At 43.0% G+C, this 22,879-nt stretch overlaps 1 protein-coding gene across 2 annotated transcripts in view; it reads right to left on the bottom strand.

Moving 5' to 3' along the window:
* Sgpl1 (sphingosine-1-phosphate lyase 1) overlaps nt 1–18,948 on the bottom strand; it is a 51,182-nt gene extending 32,234 nt beyond the window's left edge. The window contains exons 1-2 of one of the 2 annotated variants that reach the window (XM_005070841.4): nt 18,818–18,948; nt 18,088–18,139 (exon numbers count right to left, since the gene is read on the bottom strand). In XM_005070841.4, the coding sequence (XP_005070898.1) occupies nt 18,088–18,114 (27 nt within the window). In that variant the 5' untranslated portion in view covers nt 18,115–18,139; nt 18,818–18,948. Of the gene's footprint in view, nt 1–18,087; nt 18,140–18,725 lie in introns of both variants that reach the window. The other variant, XM_013113939.3, reaches the window with a different exon arrangement.
* Nucleotides 18,949–22,879: the final 3,931 nt, after the last annotated feature.

Raw genomic sequence — 22,879 nt, 5'->3', positions numbered from 1 at the left:
GAAAACTGAGACAGAGAGGATATTAAAGATGGGCTTGGCAGGGGGCTCAGTGGCTAAGAGTGCTGACTGCTCTTCCAGAAGACCCGAGTTCAAGTCCCAGCACCCACATGGTAGCTCACAACTGTCTGTAATTCTAGTTCCAGGGACCCAACACCCATGGCAAAACACCAATGCACATAAAATAAAAATAAATAAATTTTTTAAGTGGGCTTGGAAACAAGGCATAAAAGCATGCCATACTTATAATCCCAGAATTTGGAAGGATGAGGCAGGCCAAGAGGATACTGAGTTTGAGTTCCAAGTTAGCCAAGTCTACATACTCAAACACTTTCTCAATAATTATATAATAATAATAATGATAATAGGCTTAGTGAAAACAGCATGACAGGTAAAATTATAAATCAATATGAAGTTTTGGTTAAGTAAGTAAATGACATCTACTAACATTGTAAATCTTTATCTACTTTGATCCAGAAACACCACTTTGGGGACTTCTATAAACCTCTTATTTTGTTCACAGACAGAAATGCTCAAGTGTGTTCCTTTCAATATTCTTTGTAATAGTAAAAGAAAAAATTCAAGAAATGTAAATGTCCACAGATAGAGAAATCGTTAAATTGTAGCACATTTTATGTATCCATGTTGAAACATTAAAAATAAAGATCTTTTTATAAAGAAAAATGTGTGGAAAATAATACTGAGTAAAGGGAAACAAATCAGTATGATAAAAATATCAGACATAAATTGTTGAACATGGAAGTAATTTTTTTTCTGAAAGACTGGTGAAGATGACTAAGAATGGACATCAGCAACAAATAGTTCAGTTGAGTGATGGCTGGAAAGGGCAAGAGACAAAGCAACTGGGTTTACCCTTACATAACACTGAAACGTTGTATCAACCGGGTTTGCCCTTACATGATATACTGGGAACGTTATATCAATCTGATAAAAAAATACACATTTTTGCTTTGTACTTCCTATGTTCAGATAAAAAACAAAATGTGATTAGCTTGTTTCCTGCTCCTGCCACCATATTTCTATGTCTTCTCTCACCAACATGGACTTTAACCCTCTGGAGTCATAACCCTAAACAAATGTTTCTCTCCTCATTGTCAAAACAAATGAAAAATTGGGGTGGTTTGTGCTTTGTTTTAAAGGCAAGATCTCAACATTGTAGCCTAGGTTGTCCTTGAACTCACTACATAGCCTAGGATAGCCTTGAACTAGCAGTAATCTTATGATGCTATATGCTGGGATCATAGATTTAAGCCATGCTACCCAGCTAGTAAGTTGAAAGACATTTCTAAAGCTACAGAAACTAGATTTAGTGACTGTCACAGTCAGCTTCAACTGTCAACGAGACGCAGCTTGGTCATGTAAGAAGAGAGTCTGGAATGAGGGATTGCTAGATCACACTGGCCTGTGGGCATGTCTGTGGGGAACTGTCTTGATTGTTAATTGGTATAGGAGGGCCCAGACCAATGTGGGTTTCACTATTCCCTAAGTAGGTGTTCTTGGGCTGTATTGAGTTACGCTTAAGAGTAAACCAGCAAGCAACATTCCTCTGAGGTTTCTGCTTCAAATTCAGCCGATTCCCCCCAACAACTGACTCTGACCTGGAAGTATAGGCCAAATACATTCTTTCCTTTCCTACAATGCTTTTGTTCAGTGTTTTATCACAGCAACAGAAAGGATACTAGATCAAAAAAATTTGGCTATGAGAAACTATGGAAAATAGTACAAATAATTCCAAATTTCAAGTTCAAGTTTGAGAGATTAGTTAAGTGGTTTACCATCAACTATGGTAAGACTAGGAGAAAAGGAAAGCTAAAGAAGTAGATGTTTTGACATAAAGGTGGTACTACTGGCTTGAATTTTCTTCCTCTTGGGTATCTGTAATTGTTAAGAACACAAAATCTCACAAATAGAACGGGTACTTAACACACTTTTCTTTAACCTACTATGGACTAAATGCTTATATTCTCCCACAAAATTTCTGCTGATACCAACCCCTCAAGCTAGCATTATCAGGAGGGAGAAACCTTTAGAGGTTAGGAGATCATAGAGGAACATCCCCAAGTACAATTAGTTCCCTGGCAAGAGATAGACCCCAGAGAGTAAACCTGCTCTTTCTAAGTGGGGTCACAGCAAATGGTCACCACCTAGGAACCCCTTGTATGAACTCTCTTCTGAGTGCTACTTCTAGAAGTGGTTCCTCAACTTACGCTGCCTTGAGTTTAGACTTCCAGCCTCCAATACTGTCAAAAAAATAAATGAGGTTTTGTTGTTTATAAACCATGTTTAAGGCATTATGTTACACAGCATCCCAAATGGACTAAAACAATACCTTTAGTAATTGGACTAATAAAAGGCAATTAACATTAGGCAACTTTTAGGTTCCCTGTGGACTGACTATCCATGGAAACAGCTTATCGACAACAGGTGGCCATTCCCCAGAGTCCACTGCTGCTATCAACAACTTCAATTCTACAAAGCTACAGCAAATCCAGCAAAAAATAATTGGGAAAGACCAGGAGTCTTTCACCATCAAAGGGATGCCATGATTTCTACCAGAGATGACTTGGGTCAAAGTTGTAATCAAACCACATAGTTCAACAATATGTTACAGAGTGGGGTTACTAAATCCTAATTCACATATAATAAAAATTATATGTCAGCAATGTCAAAAGATAACATTGGATACTGATTCTTCACAGCACCAAATGAAAAATAACAGAACATTAGAGACAAAGTAAAGAACAGGAAATGAAAAACAATTCTCAAAAGTCTTAAAATTCCAGTATACAGACAGTCTTCATTAATTAGTTACAAAATTAAGTTCAGCAAAGAACATATTTTCTTGATAGCTGTGCCAATTCTTTTTAAAAAAAATATTTTTAATTTTCAAGTGTATGTGTGTGTGTGAGAGAGAGTGTGTGTGTGAGAGAGAGAGAGTGTGTGTGTGAGAGAGAGAGAGTGTGCGTGTATGTGTGTGTGTGTGTGTGTGTGTGTGTGTGTCCCTCTTCAAGTTACATGTGGTTGGAAACCACCCAACGTGGTACTGCTCTTCTGTAAGAGCAGCTCCTGCCCTTAGCCCTTGGTTGTCTCTCTAGGCCCAACTGTGTTGATTATCAGGAAGAGAATGGGAACCCTGGAATTCAGTTAACTGTAAATTCCCTATCTCAAAAGACAGAATAATAACAAAGGAAAATGGGTCATGACAAGCTTTTTGTGTAGGCAACTAAGTAACCACAGAAATCACTTCTGGCTTCATCCTGAAGTCCTTTGGGTTACTCCAAAGAGCAGGCTCAGTCCCCAGTGAAGAAGCACCTCACCACATGGACAGCTTGTTGAGCAGTTCTGTGGAGTAACCCAGAATTATCTCCTTGGAAAAAGGCAGCTCCTTTGGGTCTTGACAACAGTACAAACCCCAAATTGGGTCCTGATGCAATACTCCAACACAGAATCTAGGACCTAAAGGGAACTTTAGTGATCAAATACAGTATAAATATTCTCACTTTATAAGCAGAGGCCCCATGGGTTTGAAATGATATGCTTATGGTCCTACAGAAAGGTTTAAGACAGAATAGAAAGTCAGAACCTAAGTTTCCTCATTCAATATTCAGCCACCTTCCCTCTCTCTGTTGCTGCTGCAGTTCTGGGGACTGAGCCAAGGGCTTCTTGCATACCAGATGGATACTCTACCACTCAACTACAACCCTAACCTTTCCAGTGTTCTTTCAACTCTTGATTCTTACTGTCCCTAGGCAAAATATTGCATAACACATTACATTCAATGGTACCCCAAGAGCTTTCTGTTTATAATTTAAGTTCAGGGCAGACTATATTTTGGATATATGACACCATTCACATCCAACTAAAGTTGTATATTTCAGTCCTAACTACCTACCAATATCTACTGGCACAAGAACTTAATAAGGGCTAATAACCTAAAAACCTCAGGTGAGCTGAGAAATTCTAAAACAAGTACATTGATACACTGACAACATCATCCTCAGGATGTTAGGATCCAGGGTCTCCTAATAAGAAACCAACATACCAACTTCCATTGGTATTTATAACCTCGAAATTGCAGAGGAACAGCTCTGCATGTAGAATCTTCTACCCCAAAAGTTCCCTTTGCTGCCCTATAAAAGCCTTAAGCACCTGGGCACACAGTCTCCATTCCCTCAAAGAGAATTCTCCCTTCATTGTTCTGATGAAGGAAAATCTGCTTTCATAGAGATCTGTCTCCTCTTTTATTTTCATATGAGTTCAATCAATCCCAATCTAAAACTTAATACATACTGTCTCCTGCAACAATTTGCTACTGGTTTTTAAATAGTGGAATATAAGCTAATTGCCTGTTTGTCCCACAGTACACATCTGGCCATAACTGAGACCTTAGGCAGAGTATCAGTTGCTCACCCAGGAAGACACTATTTTCTTGACCTCTATAAATCACTATAAAATTAGAGCTCTGGGAAAGCTACTTCCCAGCAGAGGATTGATCCTTATACCACAGTACAATGTCTTCTTTGCACTTTTAATGTGCTAAACATCTAACATGCCTTGACTTGGTCATTTTTTAATGCATCAGTCACAGTCAAACTGCATTAGCCTAGGGGCATTGTGATTTAATCTGACCTGGAGCAAAGCATTGCACCCAATGAGGGAGAACAGTCCAAAGATTTTAATCCACATCTTCAGGTGCTATTAAGAACACAAACAAGTTCGATTAACCTACAACACATGGAAGAGCATCTACCTTTACCACAGCAGGAATTCAACACTTATTCAGCTGAAGTAAAATAATTACAATGCTCATATCCTTTAGATCATGTGTTTTGCAAGATCCTAGGAAATTGTACATCTCTACCACTGAAGTTGTTTAGGGCACAATGGCTTTGGACTGAACATGACTTTGGCCAGTCATCTGTAACTGAGCTCTGTATCCACTCAACTGATAAGCTCACCAATCACAGTATCACAGGTCATCAGAGCAGATTTGTCCTTCGCAGGCAAAGATACTGAGATCCAAAGATCACATTGAAAACCTGTTTCATTTTTATTTCCTACTACCTCATTTTTCAGAATCAAACTATGAGAGATGCAAACCAGAAGATCCACAGGTTCAACACTTGCGGTTCTCATAGTTCCTCCCATCTCATTTATCTTAATGGCCAAAGTAAGGAGCCACAGCTTCACTACACCACAACCAAGAGAGACAACACTGTCAAATGACCAGAATGGTGTCTACAAAGGCCAAGTCCCTGTGGGTGTGGCTTTCTCAAACTGTAGGCTTACACACCTGCTACCTGCTTCTAATCTAAGAAATGAACCTCTAATTAAAGAAACTGATTCAAAAAGTACTCTGGGGAGTAGAGAGATGGCCTAGCAGTTAGAAAAAGCTTGCTGCTCTTGCAGAAGAATCAGGTTCAGTTCCCAGCACCCACAAAGCTGCTTGCAACCATCTATAACTCCAGTTTCAGAAGATGTGACACTCTGTTCTGGGCTCCACAGGCACACATGGGGTGGGGGTACACACACACACACACACACACACACACACACTCACGCACACAAACATACACAAATTTTAATTTTTTTTTAGATTACTGACTTCCAAAGTCATAAAAAGTTACTGTTTGAAGTAATCTCAAAGACCATCTACTTTAATCTCATTTTAATGGTGAAGAAACGAAGGCTCAAAGACTAATCTCAAAATGTAATTCCCCTCATCTCAAACCTGCAAAAGACTCTAACTTCTGGTTCACCATTTCTACTAAACCAATGGAGTACATGAACATTACCCAAGGGCCACGGTACAGAATATCCCCACTAGAAGTTCACTTAGTGCAGGAGGCCCAGTAATACATATTTTGAAACAGGAGCACCACAAGTTCAAGGCCATTCTGGGCAACTTAGTGAGACTCTGTCTCAAAATAATAAAAACAAAAAGGTGAAAGGGCTGAGGAGGTGCTAAGTGGTGCAGCACCTGACTAGCCCTAGGTTCAATTCCTGGTACAAGAGGCAGGGAGAAATGGAGGACCCTTTCCTTATCCCTTTCTTTATGGTGAAATAGCAAACTGCCCACTTACATTACTGAGACCCAACTACCCAGCTCTTGAGAAGGAAGAAAAAGAAATTTCCCAAGCTTTCTCAGGAAGCAGTAAATCAGTCACATCAATCCACCAGCTCAACTAGATCAATTGTTCCTAATATTTTGTTCCTAATATTTATTTCTTGGACAGACACTAAAGAAAATTTAAGTCTACCTTGCAATCCTGAAAAGAAAGGCATAGAAGTGAAGAGCCCTTGTCTAGCATACACAAAGCCCTGGGTGAAACCTTTGATAAAGCCCTAGGTACAACCTTTGCAAGAAAAAAACCACTCCATCCACTTTTAGTACGAATTATACTCAGTGCTCATCAAAAAGGCACAGACGAGCAGGAGGCACTGGCCCCTTTCCACTAGTTGGCAGTTTCCTCCGCACTCAAGAGTTCTTTACTGGTTGCCCACAATCAGAAAAGAAGATGGGGTGAGAAAATTAGATAAGGCTTTGTGTTCTAAAGGATGGGCAATTTAGAGAGGGGTCTATACTAAAAGAATGTGAAGACTGTAACTTCTGAAGTACCAGCCTATAGGAAAAACGGTAGAAATTTCTCACAATTAGGGATTTAATTGAATACAATCACCACACCAGTCACTTTTGCCTTTTCTCTATGCTGGTGTCCATTTCTGTAGAATCGTATGATAAAAACTTTCACTCTGTGAGCTCCAGGCCAGCCTGGTCTACAGACTGAGTTCCAGGACAGCCTACACAGTGAAATCCTGTCAAAAAACCACTGTTCTGCTTTCACTAGTATGGTGAATATGTTATTACCAAGTGAAAGTCCTGCTTCTCACACATTCTGATAAGGAAAGATAACCAACTTTTGGTAGGTAAAGTATTAATTTTCATCTTCCCATTCAGTCATGTATTTTGTTTTCCATCTCACACCTCAGCAAAACGCTGAACTTTTGAGCAGAAATTAGCTACCAAGGGAAAGAAAAACCTGTTTTACCCAGATCAACTACTACTTGAGAGTTCTGTGAATAAGAACCTGAATCTGATCCTCTTACATATCACAGTCTATAAAACTTCAAAGCACAAAGTAAACAGGTAAGAAAACATTACCTGGGAGCCTCAAAAGGCAGCAGAGTTAATCAGCAAAAGCCAATCATAAGCCCAAAGGGAAAACTCTCTGGGGTCATTAAAGAGGTGAGAATTGAGCAACAAACCAAATAGCCATTGCAACCAACGAGCTGTGATACACAGAAACAGCCTCCATCAAGGACAAACTGCACACTTCCCCTCAACTTTCACTGCAGGCATCAAGGTGACCAAAGCATAAAAGGCCACAGGTTCTTTCCGGCCACCCCACTGTCAGGTTAGACTGTATGCTCGGTATTATTCCACAAGCACTTTCAAGTTTAACTGTTCTTCTACTTGCAGCCCTGAAGCACTGAGCAAGGCATTTTCCCAATCACTGAGATACCAAACAACCGTGGCCACAGGAAGGAGAAAGAACACAATGTTCCCAAGTCATTGCCAGTACACTAGTGGAAAAGCAAAGCCTTTTAAACTCACAGAAGTCGATGAGCCAAAGTTCTGTGATTGGTTGATTGATTGATTGACTGATTGACTGACAGACAGATCAGACAGATCTCAAGCGCCCGTGCGTGCGTGCGTGCGTGCGTGCGTGTGTGTGTGTGTGTGTGTGTGTGTGTGTGTGTGTGTGTGTACAAGGCACCAAAAAGCCAAGCTGCTTTCTTTAAGTAACAATTCTTAGTGTCTGTCTTCTGAAATACGTCAAAAAGGTACTACAGGGGCTGGCAAGATGACTCAGCAGTTAAGAACTGCTGTTGCAGAGGGCCTGAGTTTGATACCCAGTGCCTGTAACTCCAGCCCTAGGAGAGTCCAAGGCTTCTACCTTCCATAGGCACTGGTTTCATTCACATGTACATACCCACAAATACACAAATAATTGTAAAAAAAATAGTAAAAATATATCTTTTTAAAATGTATTAGGTGCTTAAATTAGGTGAAGAAAAAATGCATAAAACTAAATTCAATTAGCAAAAGAAATGCTGAGACTCATAGAAGAGTATTGTGGAGCCAAGTATGGCGGCACACTACTATACAGTCAGACCCTATCTCAAAAAAGGTCCCTAAATTAAAAAAATAAAATTCATAGAGAAATACTCTTTCAGCCTATGCAAGCTTCCTCTGATGTGTTATTAACTGTGCTCCAAACTATTTTATCATAATTAAATGACTCAGTCAAGATGCCTTTCAAAGCACAAAGAAATGTATTATCCTTTTGTGATGTATTATCCTTTGTGGTGGTTTGAATGAGAACTGACTCCAATAGGCTCATATGTCTGAATCCTTGGTCCCCAGTTGGCAGAACTGTTTGGGAAGGATTAGGTGTGGCCTTGTTGGAGGAGGTGTGTGTAACAGGGTTTGAGGTTTCAAAAGCCCACCGTTAGCTCTCTCTGCCTCTCACTTGTAGATCAAATGTGAGCTCTCAGCTACTGCTCAGCACCATCCCTGCCTGCCTGTTGCCATGCTCCCCTCCATGATGGTCACAGACTCCCTCTGAACTGTAAACCCCCAATAAACTCTTTATTTCTTCTATAAGTTAGCCTTGGTTATATTTTCCTTTCACAATAGTGGAAAGGTAACTAAGACATCTCTGAAGACTAGAAATGTGAATTTTTTGACAAGCAAGATCCATTAAAATAAGCTATACTCTTCATGAAGAAAAGTTTTAATTTCCTTGAAAATATCACAGCTGAGGAAAAGTCATGTGAGTTAGATAAATATAATTAACAAACTAGCTTATCTTTATTACTGAATTAAGAAGCCTAGACTTGCCAGGCATTAGTGGTGCATGCCTTTAATCTCAGCACTCAGGAGGCAGAGGCAGGTGGATCTCTGTGAGTTCGAGGCCAGCCTGGTCTACAGAGCAAGTTCCAGGACATCCTCCAAAACAATACAGAGAAACCCTGTCTCGGAAAAGAAAAAAAAAAGAATCCTAGACTTCTAAAATTTTTTACAGATTTTATTTTTAATTATGTGTTCATGTGTATGTCTGTATGGGATTATTCACATTCTCGAAAAGTGCCTGCAGAGGCCAGAAGCATCAGATCTCACCAGAGCTAGAGTTACCAGGTAGCTGTGAGTCACCTGACATGAGTATTGGGAACAGAACTTGAGGCCCCAAAAAGAGGATCATATGCTCTTAACACTGAGCCAGTGCCAGAGGATATAACACCTTCTTCTGGTCTATGCCAGTGCATAGACATATATGCAGGCAAAACACTCATTCATACACACACACACACACACACACACACACACACATCATATCACTACTGATAATCAACACTTACTAAATGTTTGACAAATATTTTACCTGGTGCTAATCATTATCTTTCTTTCTCACAAACAGCAATGTAAAACAGCCTTTTGTATTGATCAAGCAAAAGTCAGTGGAGCTGGGAAAGGCCTTAAGTAGTTTAATTCCTGTGCTTGACATTGTACTTTCTCAAAGAGGGTGATAATAGGATATATTTTAATGAGCATATGTTCATTTGGTAACAGATATTCCAAATTTTAACCTTCAACATCAAATAAATCAATCAGAAGGCTGCAAGGGCCTTTAACTTACTGACAAAACAGGAACTAAATCTGCCAACTACTTATGCTTGCAGATCATAAACCCATATGTTTCTGACAGCCAAATAGACTGCTAGGAAAGTGTGTGAAAACACTATCAAAACGGATTAAGAAAAAAAATCATAAGCTTTCCTCTACTATGACAAAAAACAAAATACTAGACTAAACCAGGTCTAGTAGATTCTTCTACTAAAATTTGGAAACAAAATTTTGCCTCTGATGTTTTTAAACCTAGGAGTAAGACTGAAACTCAATAAATAATTGATCTATTCCACTTGAGATCTATCTGCCAAATGCAATTCAAAACAGTGACTACACACTTCCAAAAAAAAATGTCCAGAGAATTCTGCCACTCCAGTTGCAAATATAAGGAGTTAAGGACAGTCTAAGATTCAGTGATATTCTGTGTCTTAATAGTTTTTAATGCTGTGATGAGACACCATGACATCAGCAAGTCTTGTAAAAAAAAAAAACATTTAATTGGGGTGGCTTGCTTTCAGTTTCAGAGGTTCAGTCCATTATCATCACGATGGGAAACATGGCAGCATGCGGGCAGATGTGGTACTGGAGTAGTTGAGAGTTCTACATCTCACAGACAATAGGAAGTCAATTGAAGCACTGGGCAGTATCCTGAGCATAGGAAGCTGCAAAGTCCACCCCCACAGAGACCAGCCTGGTCTACCCAGCGAGTTCCAGGACAGGCTCCAAAACAATACAGAGAAACCCTGTCTTGAAAAACCAAAAAATAATAAATAAATAAATAAATAAATAGAATGTAACAATGTCATTCATACCAGTCCCCACTGGAAACATAAATGTTCATCAAGTATAAATTGAATAAATTGCAATATATTTACACATTGTTAATACTACACAGCAACAAGAAGAAAAACATAGAGACAAAACACTCAACAAAATGGCAACTCACAAAATAATGTATGCTTCCACTTAAAGTTCTGAAAATCAATACGATGATCTAAAGTGAGAGGAATAACCACCTGAAGTAGTCTTCAACTAGGAGTGGAGGGACATGAGGAACCTGCTGGAGTGCTGGGAATTCTTTTTTGTTTTGATCTAGGTAGTTAGTTATTTATAGGGCCTGGGAAAATAACTAAACTGGTAAAGTACTTGCTGCATGTTCATTTCCCAATATGCATATCCAAAGCAAGGCTTGGTAGCACCCATTTGTAATCCTGGTGCTTAGGAGGCAGTGACAGGCAGGTACCTGGGACTTACTGGCCAGGGTCAGCTAGCCTAACTTAATCAGCCAGTCCCCGGTCCCAATGAGAGAGCCTATCTGAAACAAAAAGGTGGGTGGCTCCTGAGGAACAACTCGATAAAGTGACCTCTGGCTTCCACATACATGCACTTCAAGCTAGGTGTGGTGATACATGTCTGTAACTGAGGGAGTGGGTGACACACTAGATGGAGAGGTGAGTGCAAGGCCAACCCAGACTATATGGCCGGACCCTGTCAAGGGGAGTGTATATGCTGGGGAGCTATAATGAGGAAGAGGAAGGGGGAGGGGAGGGGAGGAGAGGGGAATGTTGAAGTTCAGGATTCTAAAGGCCCTTCTTAATGGTAATTAAAATTCTATGGCTAGTATCCTTATAGCCTGGGCTTGCCCGAACTGCAGCAGCACTTTGCCTGTGATTCTATCCATGCTCAATATTCTGCTGGAGCACTAACTCCTCATTAGCTCCTGTAAAACTAACTTGACTTGGGCATTCTAGGCATTCCTTCTCCCTTAGTTCCTCCATCCAACCTTTCCTAGCTCTACCACGTTCCTCGAAAGGCTGCCTCTACAAAGCAACTAGGCTCTTTGTACCATCTGCTTTCTGTTGGGGAATACCAACTTCAGTGGAAAAATCAGAGGGTGGGAAAATAGTTTTGTTTCCCTTCCTACTGGCCAGTCCTCCTAGTGGCTGCAGTCCTATAGAATACCTGCCACTCCCCTTCAGCTAAACTCCCAAGGTTCTAAAAATTACTATACTCCCTCCTCTGCCTTCTCAGGCCTAAGAGAGACAAAGGCTCTCCATCTGCTATCACCAGGATGTCCCAAGCCATCCCTTGTTGGGTTGTTGTTGTTAGCTATGTTTTTTGGGTTTGTTTTGTTTTGTTGTGACAGTCTCACTGGGTAGTACAGTTTGCCTGGAGTTCAGTGTTTAACTCAGTCTGGTCTCCAACTCAGGATCCTCCTGCCCACTTGAGTTTGAGATGGGAGGTGGAGTGGCTACTCGTGGTTGTCAACCTGACTACATCTGGAATTAACTAAAAACCCGAGCACCTGGCCACACCTGTGAGGGTTTTTTCTTTAGAGGTTGGGAGACCCACCCTAAATCTGGGCCACACCTTCTCATGGCAGGGCATATAACGGACATGGAAGCAAGCAGCTTTTGTTGCTCACTTGCGTGCCCGCATTCTCACTGGCAAGTTCATACATCCTGCAGCTGAGGCACTCCTGCACTGGTATTAGAACCTATGTCTTTGGGATTCTAATGTATACTGAAGATCCTCGTGGGCTGAACCACTAATTGGATTCTTAGATTTTCCATCAGGAGGCAGCCATTGTTGGACTAGCTGACCCATAGCCTGTAAGGAACTCTAACAAATCCCAGGTAGGTAGGGAGGTAGGGAGGTAGGAAGGTAGGAGCCGGGCATTGGTGGCACACGACTTTAATCCCAGCACTCGGGAGGCAGAGGCAGGCGGATCTCTGTGAGTTCGAAGCCAGCCTGGTCTACAGAGCTAGTTCCAGGACAGCCTCCAAAACAATACAGAGAAACCCTGTCTCAAAAAAACAACAACAAAAAAAAAGGTAGGGAGGAAGGCAGGCAGGTAGATAGGAACTCTTTTTTTTTTTTTTTTTTTTTTTTTACTTTCGAGACCGGGTTTCTCTGTAACTGTGGAGGTTGTCCTGGAACTCTCTCTGTATACCAGGCTGGCCTGGAACTCACAGAGATCTGCCTGCCTCTGCCTTGTGAGTGCTGGGGTTAAAGGCGTGCGCCACCAATGCCAGCAGACAGGGGGGACTCTTAACAAATCCCAGACGATAGGTAGGTAGGAAGGTAGGTAGGTAGACAGAAAGATATAGAGATTCATTCTGTCAGTTCTGTTCCTCTAGAGAACCCTGACTGATATGTACCATCATTCATGGCTACCCACTAGTTTTCTTTAAGCCTGCCCTGCCTTGGTGAATAGTCTCCATAACACTCAAAACATGCAGCTGGAATGTGCTGGGTGACTGATAAAGTCATACCATTCTGGCCTCCACCACTCCATTTACTGAATGAGTTTTTCTCTCAGTAATTGGATTCTGTGATTCACTGCAAATCAATTCCCCATGGAAAATTCCTAACCCCAGGCTGGTTCTCAATTCTGTCACCTATATGTATCAACTGTATGTAATATTTGAGTAATGTTTATTAATTAAGAAGGCAAATGTTACTAAAAATTACTAGCACACAAAATGCAAAGCTAAGCCAAATATGGGATTTGTAGCTTATCTATTTACAAGTCCCCTTTCCTTTAGACTAACGACTGGAGAAATTATTAGAGCTCTGCTTATCTTAAGACTGGAGAAATATCAAATACAGCATCCACCCTACAATTACCTCTGGGGTGCCCACACAATTTCAAATGTCATGTCAGTCAAATGAAATTTCCCTTTCTTCCAATTAATCTTACAATGAAGAAACCAGGCTCAAATAATAAAAAATAACTTCTGGTGTCAATCTCACTTTATTCTTAAATTCCATTTGAGATTCAGAAAGAAAGTATCCCGGGGGAGGGGGGGGGAGTCAAAGGTCAGGGTGCAGAGAGGGCTCCATAGTTAAAAGCACTAGTTGATTGTCCAGAAAATCTGGGTTCAATTGCCAGCCCCCCACATGGTGGCTCACAACTGTTTGTACTCCAGTTCCACGGTATCTGATGCCTTCTGGCCTCTGTGGAACTATATACACATATTACAAGCAAAAACCCTATATGCATCAAATAAAAATACAAAATATTTAAAATAATTTTTAAGAGTCATGGATTAAGTTCAAAGACCTGGAAAATTTGTATTTTCTTTCTTTCTTTTTTTTTTTAAACATGACAGTTCAATGGATTGATGTACTCTGGAACTCTCTTTAGGCCAGACAATCAATCAATCAATCAATCAATCAATCCAAAAAAAAAAACTAGGTATTTTGCCCGCATGTATGTATGTATTCCACTTGTATGCCTGGTTTGGAAGAGGCCTGAAGACACTGAATCTCCTAGAATTGGAATTATAGTTGTTAACCACCATGTGAGAATCAAACCTGGGTCGTCTGGAGGACTAGTCAATGTTCATGACTTCCTAAGTCATCTCTACAGTCCCAAAATTTTCTTTATTTTATTTTATTTATTTATTTGGGGGGGGTTCGAGACAGGGTTTCTCTATGGCTTTGGAGGCTGCTTTGGAACTAGCTCTTGTAGACCAGACTTTTCTCAAACTCACAGAGATTCACCTGCCTCTGCCTCCCAAGTGCTGGATTAAAGGCGTGTGCCACCACCGCCTGGCAAGATTTTATTTTTGAACCTAAATTAAAAACTGAAGGAGGCTTGATTGCAAAGGGTGCTGCAGAAATATTGAACTAAGAAAGCATTATTTTCTTCAGGATTCCGTTTGCCTGCAGAAGATCATACCATAGACTCATACAGATATATCTCAAGATAACAGGACTAGAGCCATGGGCAAATAAGTAACACTGCAAGAAGCTCACTTCTCCACACAGGAAAACAAAGCCAATGAATATACAGTTAGCCATATCAGAGACCTCCAATTGGGTTTTTAACCCCAGGACTGCAGACAGTCTATAACACATCTCTTAGTTGGGGAGGCCATGGTCATTACTGGATACTTTCATTCCTGGCTTTTATCTAGAAGAATCTAGTAGCCAAGAAGTGTTTCCCAAGATTGTCAAAAAGTCTCTCAGAAGCAAAACTGCCTAGGTTAAGAACTTATCTAAGAAAGAAACCCAGGGGGCGGGTGGGTGCTTGAGACAAAAACAACAACAATAACAAAAAAATTACCATCAAAATAATATAAGCTAGTCAGCTAGTATATGCCATTAATCCCAGCACTTAGGAGCCAGAGGCAGGTGGATCTCTGTGAGTTTGAGGCCAACCTGGTCTACAGTGTTAGTTCTAGGACAGCTAAGACTGTTACACAGAGAAAACCTGTCTCAAAAAACCAGCAAATAAATAAATAAATAAGTAAGTTTGTTTTATATAGAATATCTACCAACTTTTTCCTCATCTTTGGAAAGAGAAAAGACAACTATTACCTGGCTTTATGAAGTAACTTTTCCTTTACAGCTCTTAAGTATTTGACAACTTACAAAGTGATACCATTAGGTGGAAATACAACATGAAGAGAATATGAAAATGTTGCCAGAGTGAAGAAAGGCTGCTACAAAATTGCCTAACTTGAATTCCCTCTTGAGATATTCTCTGTAGGGGAACATGCTCATTTATTCTCCCTGAGACACAAATGGAAAGTGTTACAATCCCATAACATGCCACATGTGACTAAATGGAAAAAGGATAGGTAAGCTACTCAAACTGGACAGACAAGACTGAAAGCAGGAATGCACAGAGCTGGAGCTCCTTGATGATATGCAGACTCTAGGTGATCTTTCCTCCAACACACTCTTCACATAGAGGTTTTCAGTCCTGTCACTCAATAGCTCCTTTACAACAGTTACTTTGTAATGCCCTTCAAACATTTTAACATTATACTTATAGGCACAAAGTTCAAAACACCAATGCAGTAACTGCTATATAACGGAAAACAAACAAGATTTTATAATACATCAGGGACTTTTAGGAGACAAGAATTTTCTCCCCCCACTAATTTCCAAAGTGCCCCCCAAATAATTCCAATTTCTGGTCTTCCCAAACCCTCTGCTGTCAGCCACAGCAATCAACAAACCTCTACCTCTCAGAAATTTGTTCCAAAGGCAGTTTTACAAAGGTGAAAATGAGGGATCTTCTGAAATCATTTCACGTAAGGTAAAACAACCACCACTTAACTACTGTGGAAGTCAGTAGAAGTCTAGTTTTTCATTTTTTAAAAGAAAGGTGTCAGAATATTTTTCAGAGTTTTAGATAAAAATTTAGTAAGTGTGTAGACTATCTCTTTCTCTATATAATACATTCATTAAAAAATAATGTATTTATTTGTGTTTTATGTGCATTGGTGTTTTGCCTGTATGAAAGTCTGTGAGACAGATCCCCTGGAAGTGGAGTTACAGACAGTTGTGAGCTGCCATGTTGGTGTGGAGAATTGAACCTGGGTCTTCTGGAAGAGCAACCAGTGCTCTTAACCAGTGAGCCATCTCTCCAACCCCTCTAATACATACTTGATGTGAGTTGTCTATTATTCCTTATTCAAAAATGCACTTTATACCAATTTCCTACCTACTGTTTATCTTATTCTGCTAACATAAGGGATAACTATCTGGATCCATGCACAACATTAAGCTCACCATATGATTTTTAAGATTGTTTTTAGTCAGGGCCTGGTGAGCAGGAGGATTCTAAATTCAAAGCCTGACTGAGACACTTAGTAAGATCCTGTCTCAAAAAAAAAAAAAAACTAAAAGAAGTAATGAGGATTTAAGATCACTTGCCTATCATGTAAGATCCTAAAGCCAAAACACACACAGAGAGAGAGAGAGAGAGAGAGAGAGAGAGAGAGAGAGAGAGAGAGAAAGAGAGGCAGATTTTTTTTGAGATTCTAAGACATTTTCCTGTAAAGTTGTTTTGTTTGTTTCTCATATTTTTAGGTCCTTTCTTCCCAGTTGGAGTCCCAGTTTTATATATCATTAAAAAGTAGAAAAAGAACCTTGATCAGATCATAATAAAGAACATTTAGCCCCAGACAACAACACACTACGGTTAAGAATGACAACTTTTCTAGTGAAAGCAATTTATACAATCTCTATGTTACCGTCAGAAAATGATGTGTCAAGATTATTCATATCTATGTCTATTCCTTATTGCAATTAGCAGAACAAAATCCCCATTCTAGAATACCAGGAAGCCATCAACAGGTATGATGACAGTTAAAGAAAGAACTCAGGCCGGGCATTAGTGGTGCACACCTTTAATTCCAGCACTCGGGAGGCAGAGGCAGGCAGATCTCTGTGAGTTTCAGATTAGGCTCCAAAGCTACACAGAGAAACCCTGTCTCAAAAAAAAAGAAAAAAGAAAAAAGAAAAACCAACTACAACAAAGTTCACTAACCCTCTCACAAATCCTTACATGAAGAAATATTCTACTTCTGTATGGGAATTCATCATTTACATACACATCCAGATAGATTAGAGGAAAGAAAAGAAACTGTTAGGAGTCACTCTCCATTAATCATCCAATATGCCAACAGCAACTGTGTCTTGGTAATAACTGTTGCATGGAAGGGGTAAAGGGGGATGGAGAGACTAGATTCCTTGTATTTAGTTCCCAACATTTCTAAACTTAATCCTCTTGTAATAAAAATTTGAAGTTAGTAAGGCTACTTATTACCTACTGAAAACTCATGAAATTTGGGACAAGAACCTATTTGACTACGAGCTGATCATTAGGCTCTGAAGACAAAGCAAGCACTCGTCTATCATCTGAACTATACAGAGTTCAAGGGCAGTTCCAGCCACTTAGTGATACACTGTCTCAAAAGAGGCCCAGCATGTTAGCACACTAAGGAGGCTGAAAGAGGAGCATTGCCAGTTCAAGGCCATCCTAGGCTACACTGAGAAAGTCTGCCTCAAAAACAAACAAAAGTGGGGTTCTGTGGTTGCTCCTTTGTTTAATCCCAGCACCCAAGAGGCAGAGACAGACAAACCTCTTGGAATTGCAGGCCAGTCTGCTCTACAGAGCAAGTTACAGCCCTGTCAGGACTACATATAAGATCCCCCAAAACCAACCAGGCAAAACCCAAAACTAATAAAAATCCCAGCAGTAGGAGGAAAGGGGGAAGAAAATTACTTAAAGTTCAAGGCCAAGTGTATATGCTGAGTTCTATGCCACCCGGGGTTACACAACCAGACCTATTTCAGAAACAAAACAATAGCGATTGCTCTAGTGGTGATAGCAGGAAGAGCTGAGTTTGCAATGACTCTGTAAAAGATTCTCCTCCAAGACTTTGTAAGTTCTGCATATACTGTATTCATCGATTTATTCATCCTGATCATTAACTCCAATTTTTTGTTTGTTTGTTTTAAAATGGCAGAGATGCTCAGCCTTTACCAAAAGCAAAGGTCAGAGGTGAAATCACCACATGACTCAGATCCTTCTAAGAGTAAAGAGGGCTGAGGGTCTCCTAGGTCGGACTCACCAACTTCAGAAGGTCGGTACTGGGCATCTTCCTCTGCTGTCTGTTTCAGCGTCTAAAAAGGGGAAACACATCTGTTTACTCGAAGACTTGGCGTCGCCACACCGCTAGATCAGCTGCCTGGCTAGCTCCTTGGAAGCCTCGGGATTTCACTGCCGGGCTCATCAACACCCGGACCGAACCAGAACATCCGATTCCAGAAGAACTCAGCCAAGGAGTCCACGAGTGGGACACGCCCCTTCCCGGGCTGGGATTCGAGACAGCTGCGTCCGCGGGCCCACAGCCCCACAGCCCCAGTCAGACTTCGGGCTGCTCCTGCCCGCTCTGCCAGCCCGCCCAGCCGTAGACCCAGCTGGGCGCCCCGACTCTCCGCGCCACGGCTCAGCCGGGGCCTCAAACTCCTGCCCTTAGCTCCCCTTGTCTCAGCACCCACTCAGCCCCGGCCCCGCTCCCCTCAGCTCCCCTTCCCCACCCCTCAGCTCGCTCCTGCTCCTCCCGGCTCGCCCCTCGCCCACTCCACCCCCGCCACCTCTCCCCTTAGCTCATCCCTGCTCCTCTAAGCGCGCACCCTCTCCCCTCCCCTCAGCCCGGCCTGGCTCCCCTCGGCCCTAGCCCCGTCCGGCCCGCCGCAGCGGCTCCACCTCCTCAGGCCGAGGACCCGCGCCCTCTTCCCCGCAGAGGCTCAAGCTCACAGCCGCAAACCTCACGCGCCTCCGCTCGGCGAGCGACTGACCTGCCCGCGCTGGACCCGAGTTCCCCCTTCCGCCGTCGCCGCAGAGATTGGAGGTGCGCCTCCGTCGGACCCGCCCCTCCCGGAAATGGCCTTGGGGGTACCCACCCGCCGCTGGGAGCCCCGGGCGTGCGCGGCCTCGCCGATTTAGGACGCGCGCACGTCCGTCACGGCGCGGAGCTGGCCTTGCACGCCGCCCTACAGCGCGTGCGCGCCGCCTGCTGGCCGGATAGGGGCTGTGTCTAGAGCCGAAGATGGCCCAGTTGGATTTGAACTTCTCTTTCAGGCTACCCTTTATTTATTTGCCTTATGTTGTTGTTGTTCTATGACGCAGGGTTTTACTAAGTCTCCTGGGCTGGCCTTGAGCTCTTTCTGCAGGGGAGGCAAGGCTTTGATCTAGGTATCCTCCTGCCTCAGCACAGCCTCTCAAGTAGCCAGGATATCTCTCTACCAAGTCTTTGTTTTGAGACAAATTCTGATGTAGGCCATGCTGGCCTCAAACTGGTCATGTATCGGAGGGCTACTTTGAACTCTCAATCTTCCTGCCTCCGCCTCCCAGATGTTGAGATTACAGACGTGGGACACTATGCTCAGCAGTTTGGGGGATGATTATGCTATACTTGGGGGGGGGGCAGGGAGGTCTCACTCTGTTGTGAAAGCTATCAACTGGCCTTGAACTTGAATCAATCCTTCTGCTCAGACTCCGGAGTACCAAGATATAGGCATGAAAAGTTGGTTGTTTAAAAGGGACTCAAAAGGGAAGGCTCAGTGAGTTTGGTTGCCAACATCACATAAGATGGCTCCCATGGGCCTATAATTCCATGACATTCTCTTCTGGCCTCTGAGAGCATACATACACACTCAACACACACACACACACACACACACACACACACACACACACACAAATAAAGTAACTTGAACCTGGTGTGGTGGTTCACTCCTATAATTCCAGCTTTCCAGAGGCTGAAGAAGGAACAGTGCTTCAAAGTAACACTCCTACTCCTCCCCCTCACCCCAACCCTCCCCACATACTGGACACAGCTGGTCACTTCCAGCCAGTGTGGGCCTGCAGACAGGCCGAATCTAAGCAACCACCTGACCTGGGTCTGTGAAGGAAGACTTTGGTGTCTTAGGGTTACTATTGCTGTGATCAAACACCATGACCAAAGGAACTTGGGGAGGAAAGGGTTTATCTGGCTCACACTTCCACAGCACTGTTCATCATCAAAGGAAGTCAGGGAAGGAACACAAAGAAGGCAGGAACCTAGAGGCCAGAGCTAATGGAGGCCATGGAGGAGTGCTGCTTACGGGCTTAGGAGTTCAGTCCACTTATAAAACCCAGGACCACCAGCCCAGGGATGGCACCACCCACTATGGTCTGGGACCTCCCCCATTGATCACTAGTTGAGAAAATGCCTATAGTATTTTCTGACCTCCTAGAGTATTTTCTTTCTTTTCTTTTCTTTTCTTTTCTTTTTTCTTTTTTTTTCTTTTTTGAGACAGGGTTTCTCTGTGTGTATCCCTGGAGGCCCTAGAACTCTCTCTGTAGACCAGGCTGGCCTTGAGATCTTGAGATCTGCCTACCTCTGCCTCCTGAGTGCTGGAATTAAAGGTGTGTGCCACCAACGCCCAGCTTGAATGACGATCCTTAAATGAGGGTGTCGTTAGCAGCACCATCCTTATCTCCATCTGTGTGTCTAGGATGGAGCATTGCCTCCCCTGTACCCCTTGGGAGCACCCCTCAGGCTCCCTCTCACAGCAGCTAAGACCCTGAAGAAGTCTGGCTGGCTGGCTGAGTCGTCCTCACCTTTACACAACCGAAAGTCCCAGGCATCTCTCTCTCTGCTACCCAGACCCCCTGGGTCAGTCCTTGATGCCCACATACCCCGCCACTCTTACTGAGTCCCCAGCGCCGTGAGGTCGAATGATGCTCCGACACCCCTGCCCATGCCTGTTCTTCAAGATCTACATCAGGTCTGCCCTGCATACTCCCCGTCCCCTGTTTTGTTTTTTAACCTCTTCAGGTCAGAGCTACTACCCCCAGCCCTCTCCTTAACTGCCATACATGTATAGAATTTTTTAGTACTTGGAATATCCCCTTTGTGTGTGTACACATATGTGGCTGTACATGAGTGCAGAGACCTGGGGATGATGGGTGAACAATCAAGACTCCACGGTCCACCTGTTTGAGCCCCCTACCGCCACCCCAGCATTGATGAGCACGGCTATGCCAGGATTTTTGCATGGTGCTGGGAATTTTTACTGAAGTCCTCATGCTCGCACCTGCTAAGCAATCTCCCTAGCCCCTTATCCTTGATTCTAGAATTCATGCTTCCAGGTGACAGGAGAACAATGTCTGATTCCCCCCCCATACACACACACACACACACACACACACACACACACACACACACACACACACGCACGCACCTGATTCTTCACAGAAATGCAAACCAATTCAACCATCTTGACTGATCTTTTCTTTCAACAAGAACTGTGCTAAGCACCTCTGTGTACAAGCTTGTCTTCTGTCCTGGCTTGTCCGGATCCCTTGACTCTCGACCCCTCCTTTGCAACTGACAAAGGCACAGAGAGACCAGAAAAGATGACCTCTTCCAAAGACACACGAGGGGGAGTGGGGTGTGGCTGCAAAGCCAAGGCTTCAGATTCAGATGAACCTGGGGGAGACTTGTTGATTATTTGTGCTTATTAATTAAAGACAAAGAATGAGAGGGACCTCAGCTATTTGTCGGATGGACTCCAGAGAGCACACACCACAACAGCACTGGGGCTGGAGTGGTTGCAACTCCTGGCAGTTTGCAGCAGAGTTAAGACTATAATGCAGGTCTAGGCTTGCAGGTTTATACCTGCACAGTCCCTGTCAGTCCTTGATGTAGCCTCCTCCCTCCACCCCCTGTTCTGTGTGCAGAGGGGAGGAGGGAAGACTAACTGAAACCTAAGGTTTTGGGGCCCTCCTACTACGCACAGTCCTTCAATCTGTAGAATAGTATCAGGAGAGCTTGGCTGACTGGTGAGAGGCAGAGGTAGGGCTGCCTAAAGCCACCTTGAGTAAATTGTCATTTCCTAAGAACAGCTTTGGCATCATCTGGGAGCTTGTTAGAAACTCGGGGTTTTAGAACCCCCATCCAGAGCTGAATCATTACCTGCACTTTAGCGAGCTCCCCAGATGCTAAGAAAAACAAAAACAAAAAACAACTCCCCCTGTTTGCAGAGAAAACTGATGTTCTTATTATGATGCACTTGTTTGCAATTGTTTATGGAGTTTAATGAAGAAAAACCATGTGTGAGTGAAGGGGGAACTAAGGTCAGTCTCCAAACTGTCCTTTGATACCCCGGGTGCCTCCCTAGATAGCAGGAGACTGAAAGGGACTAAATGCAGCTGGGAACCAGGGAGGAGCTGAACGACTGGCTTCCCAATGCAGAGTCTGGGGAAGGAAGGAAACCACTCTGGGACACCCCCCCACACACACACACCATATAGCATCTTCAGTGTAGGCTGGGAGGATCTCATTGCAGTGCCTGCACCTACCAACTGGGAAAAAACACTTACACCAGAAATCTGGTTCTGCTTAAAATGACAGCCTCCCATGACCTCCTCCATCTACAGGCACATGTCCCCTCTGCCACATTCCTCCTCCTCCTCCTCCTCCTCCTCCTCCTCCTCCTCCTCCTCCTCCTCCTCCTCCTCCTCCTCCTCCTCCTCTTTCTTCTTCTTCATTGGCTTTTCGAGATAGGGTCTCTCTGTGTATCTTTGGCTGTCCTGGAACTTGCTCTATAGTCCAGGCTGGCCTCTGCCTCCTGACTTCTGGGATTAAAGGTGTGTACCATCATTGCCCAGCACACTTTTTCTTCATGATAGGGTCTCACTGTGTAGCCCTCGATGATCTGGGACTTGCTAGTAACCAGGCTGGCCTCAAACTCACCCCCCAAGTGCTGAGCACACTGGGCCCTGACTTCTATTCCTGAGACTTCTTGCTCAGCTGAGGAGCTGTGTGTTTCTGTGTGTGTGTGTGTGTGTGTGTGTGTGTGTGTGTGTGTGTG

The sequence above is a fragment of the Mesocricetus auratus genome, unplaced genomic scaffold (genome assembly GCF_017639785.1).
Source record: "Mesocricetus auratus isolate SY011 unplaced genomic scaffold, BCM_Maur_2.0 Super-Scaffold_100027, whole genome shotgun sequence".
In the NCBI taxonomy this organism is placed as follows: Eukaryota; Metazoa; Chordata; class Mammalia; order Rodentia; family Cricetidae; genus Mesocricetus; species Mesocricetus auratus.
Note: the sequence above shows the minus strand (reverse complement) of the source record. Positions and strands in the feature narration are given on the sequence as shown.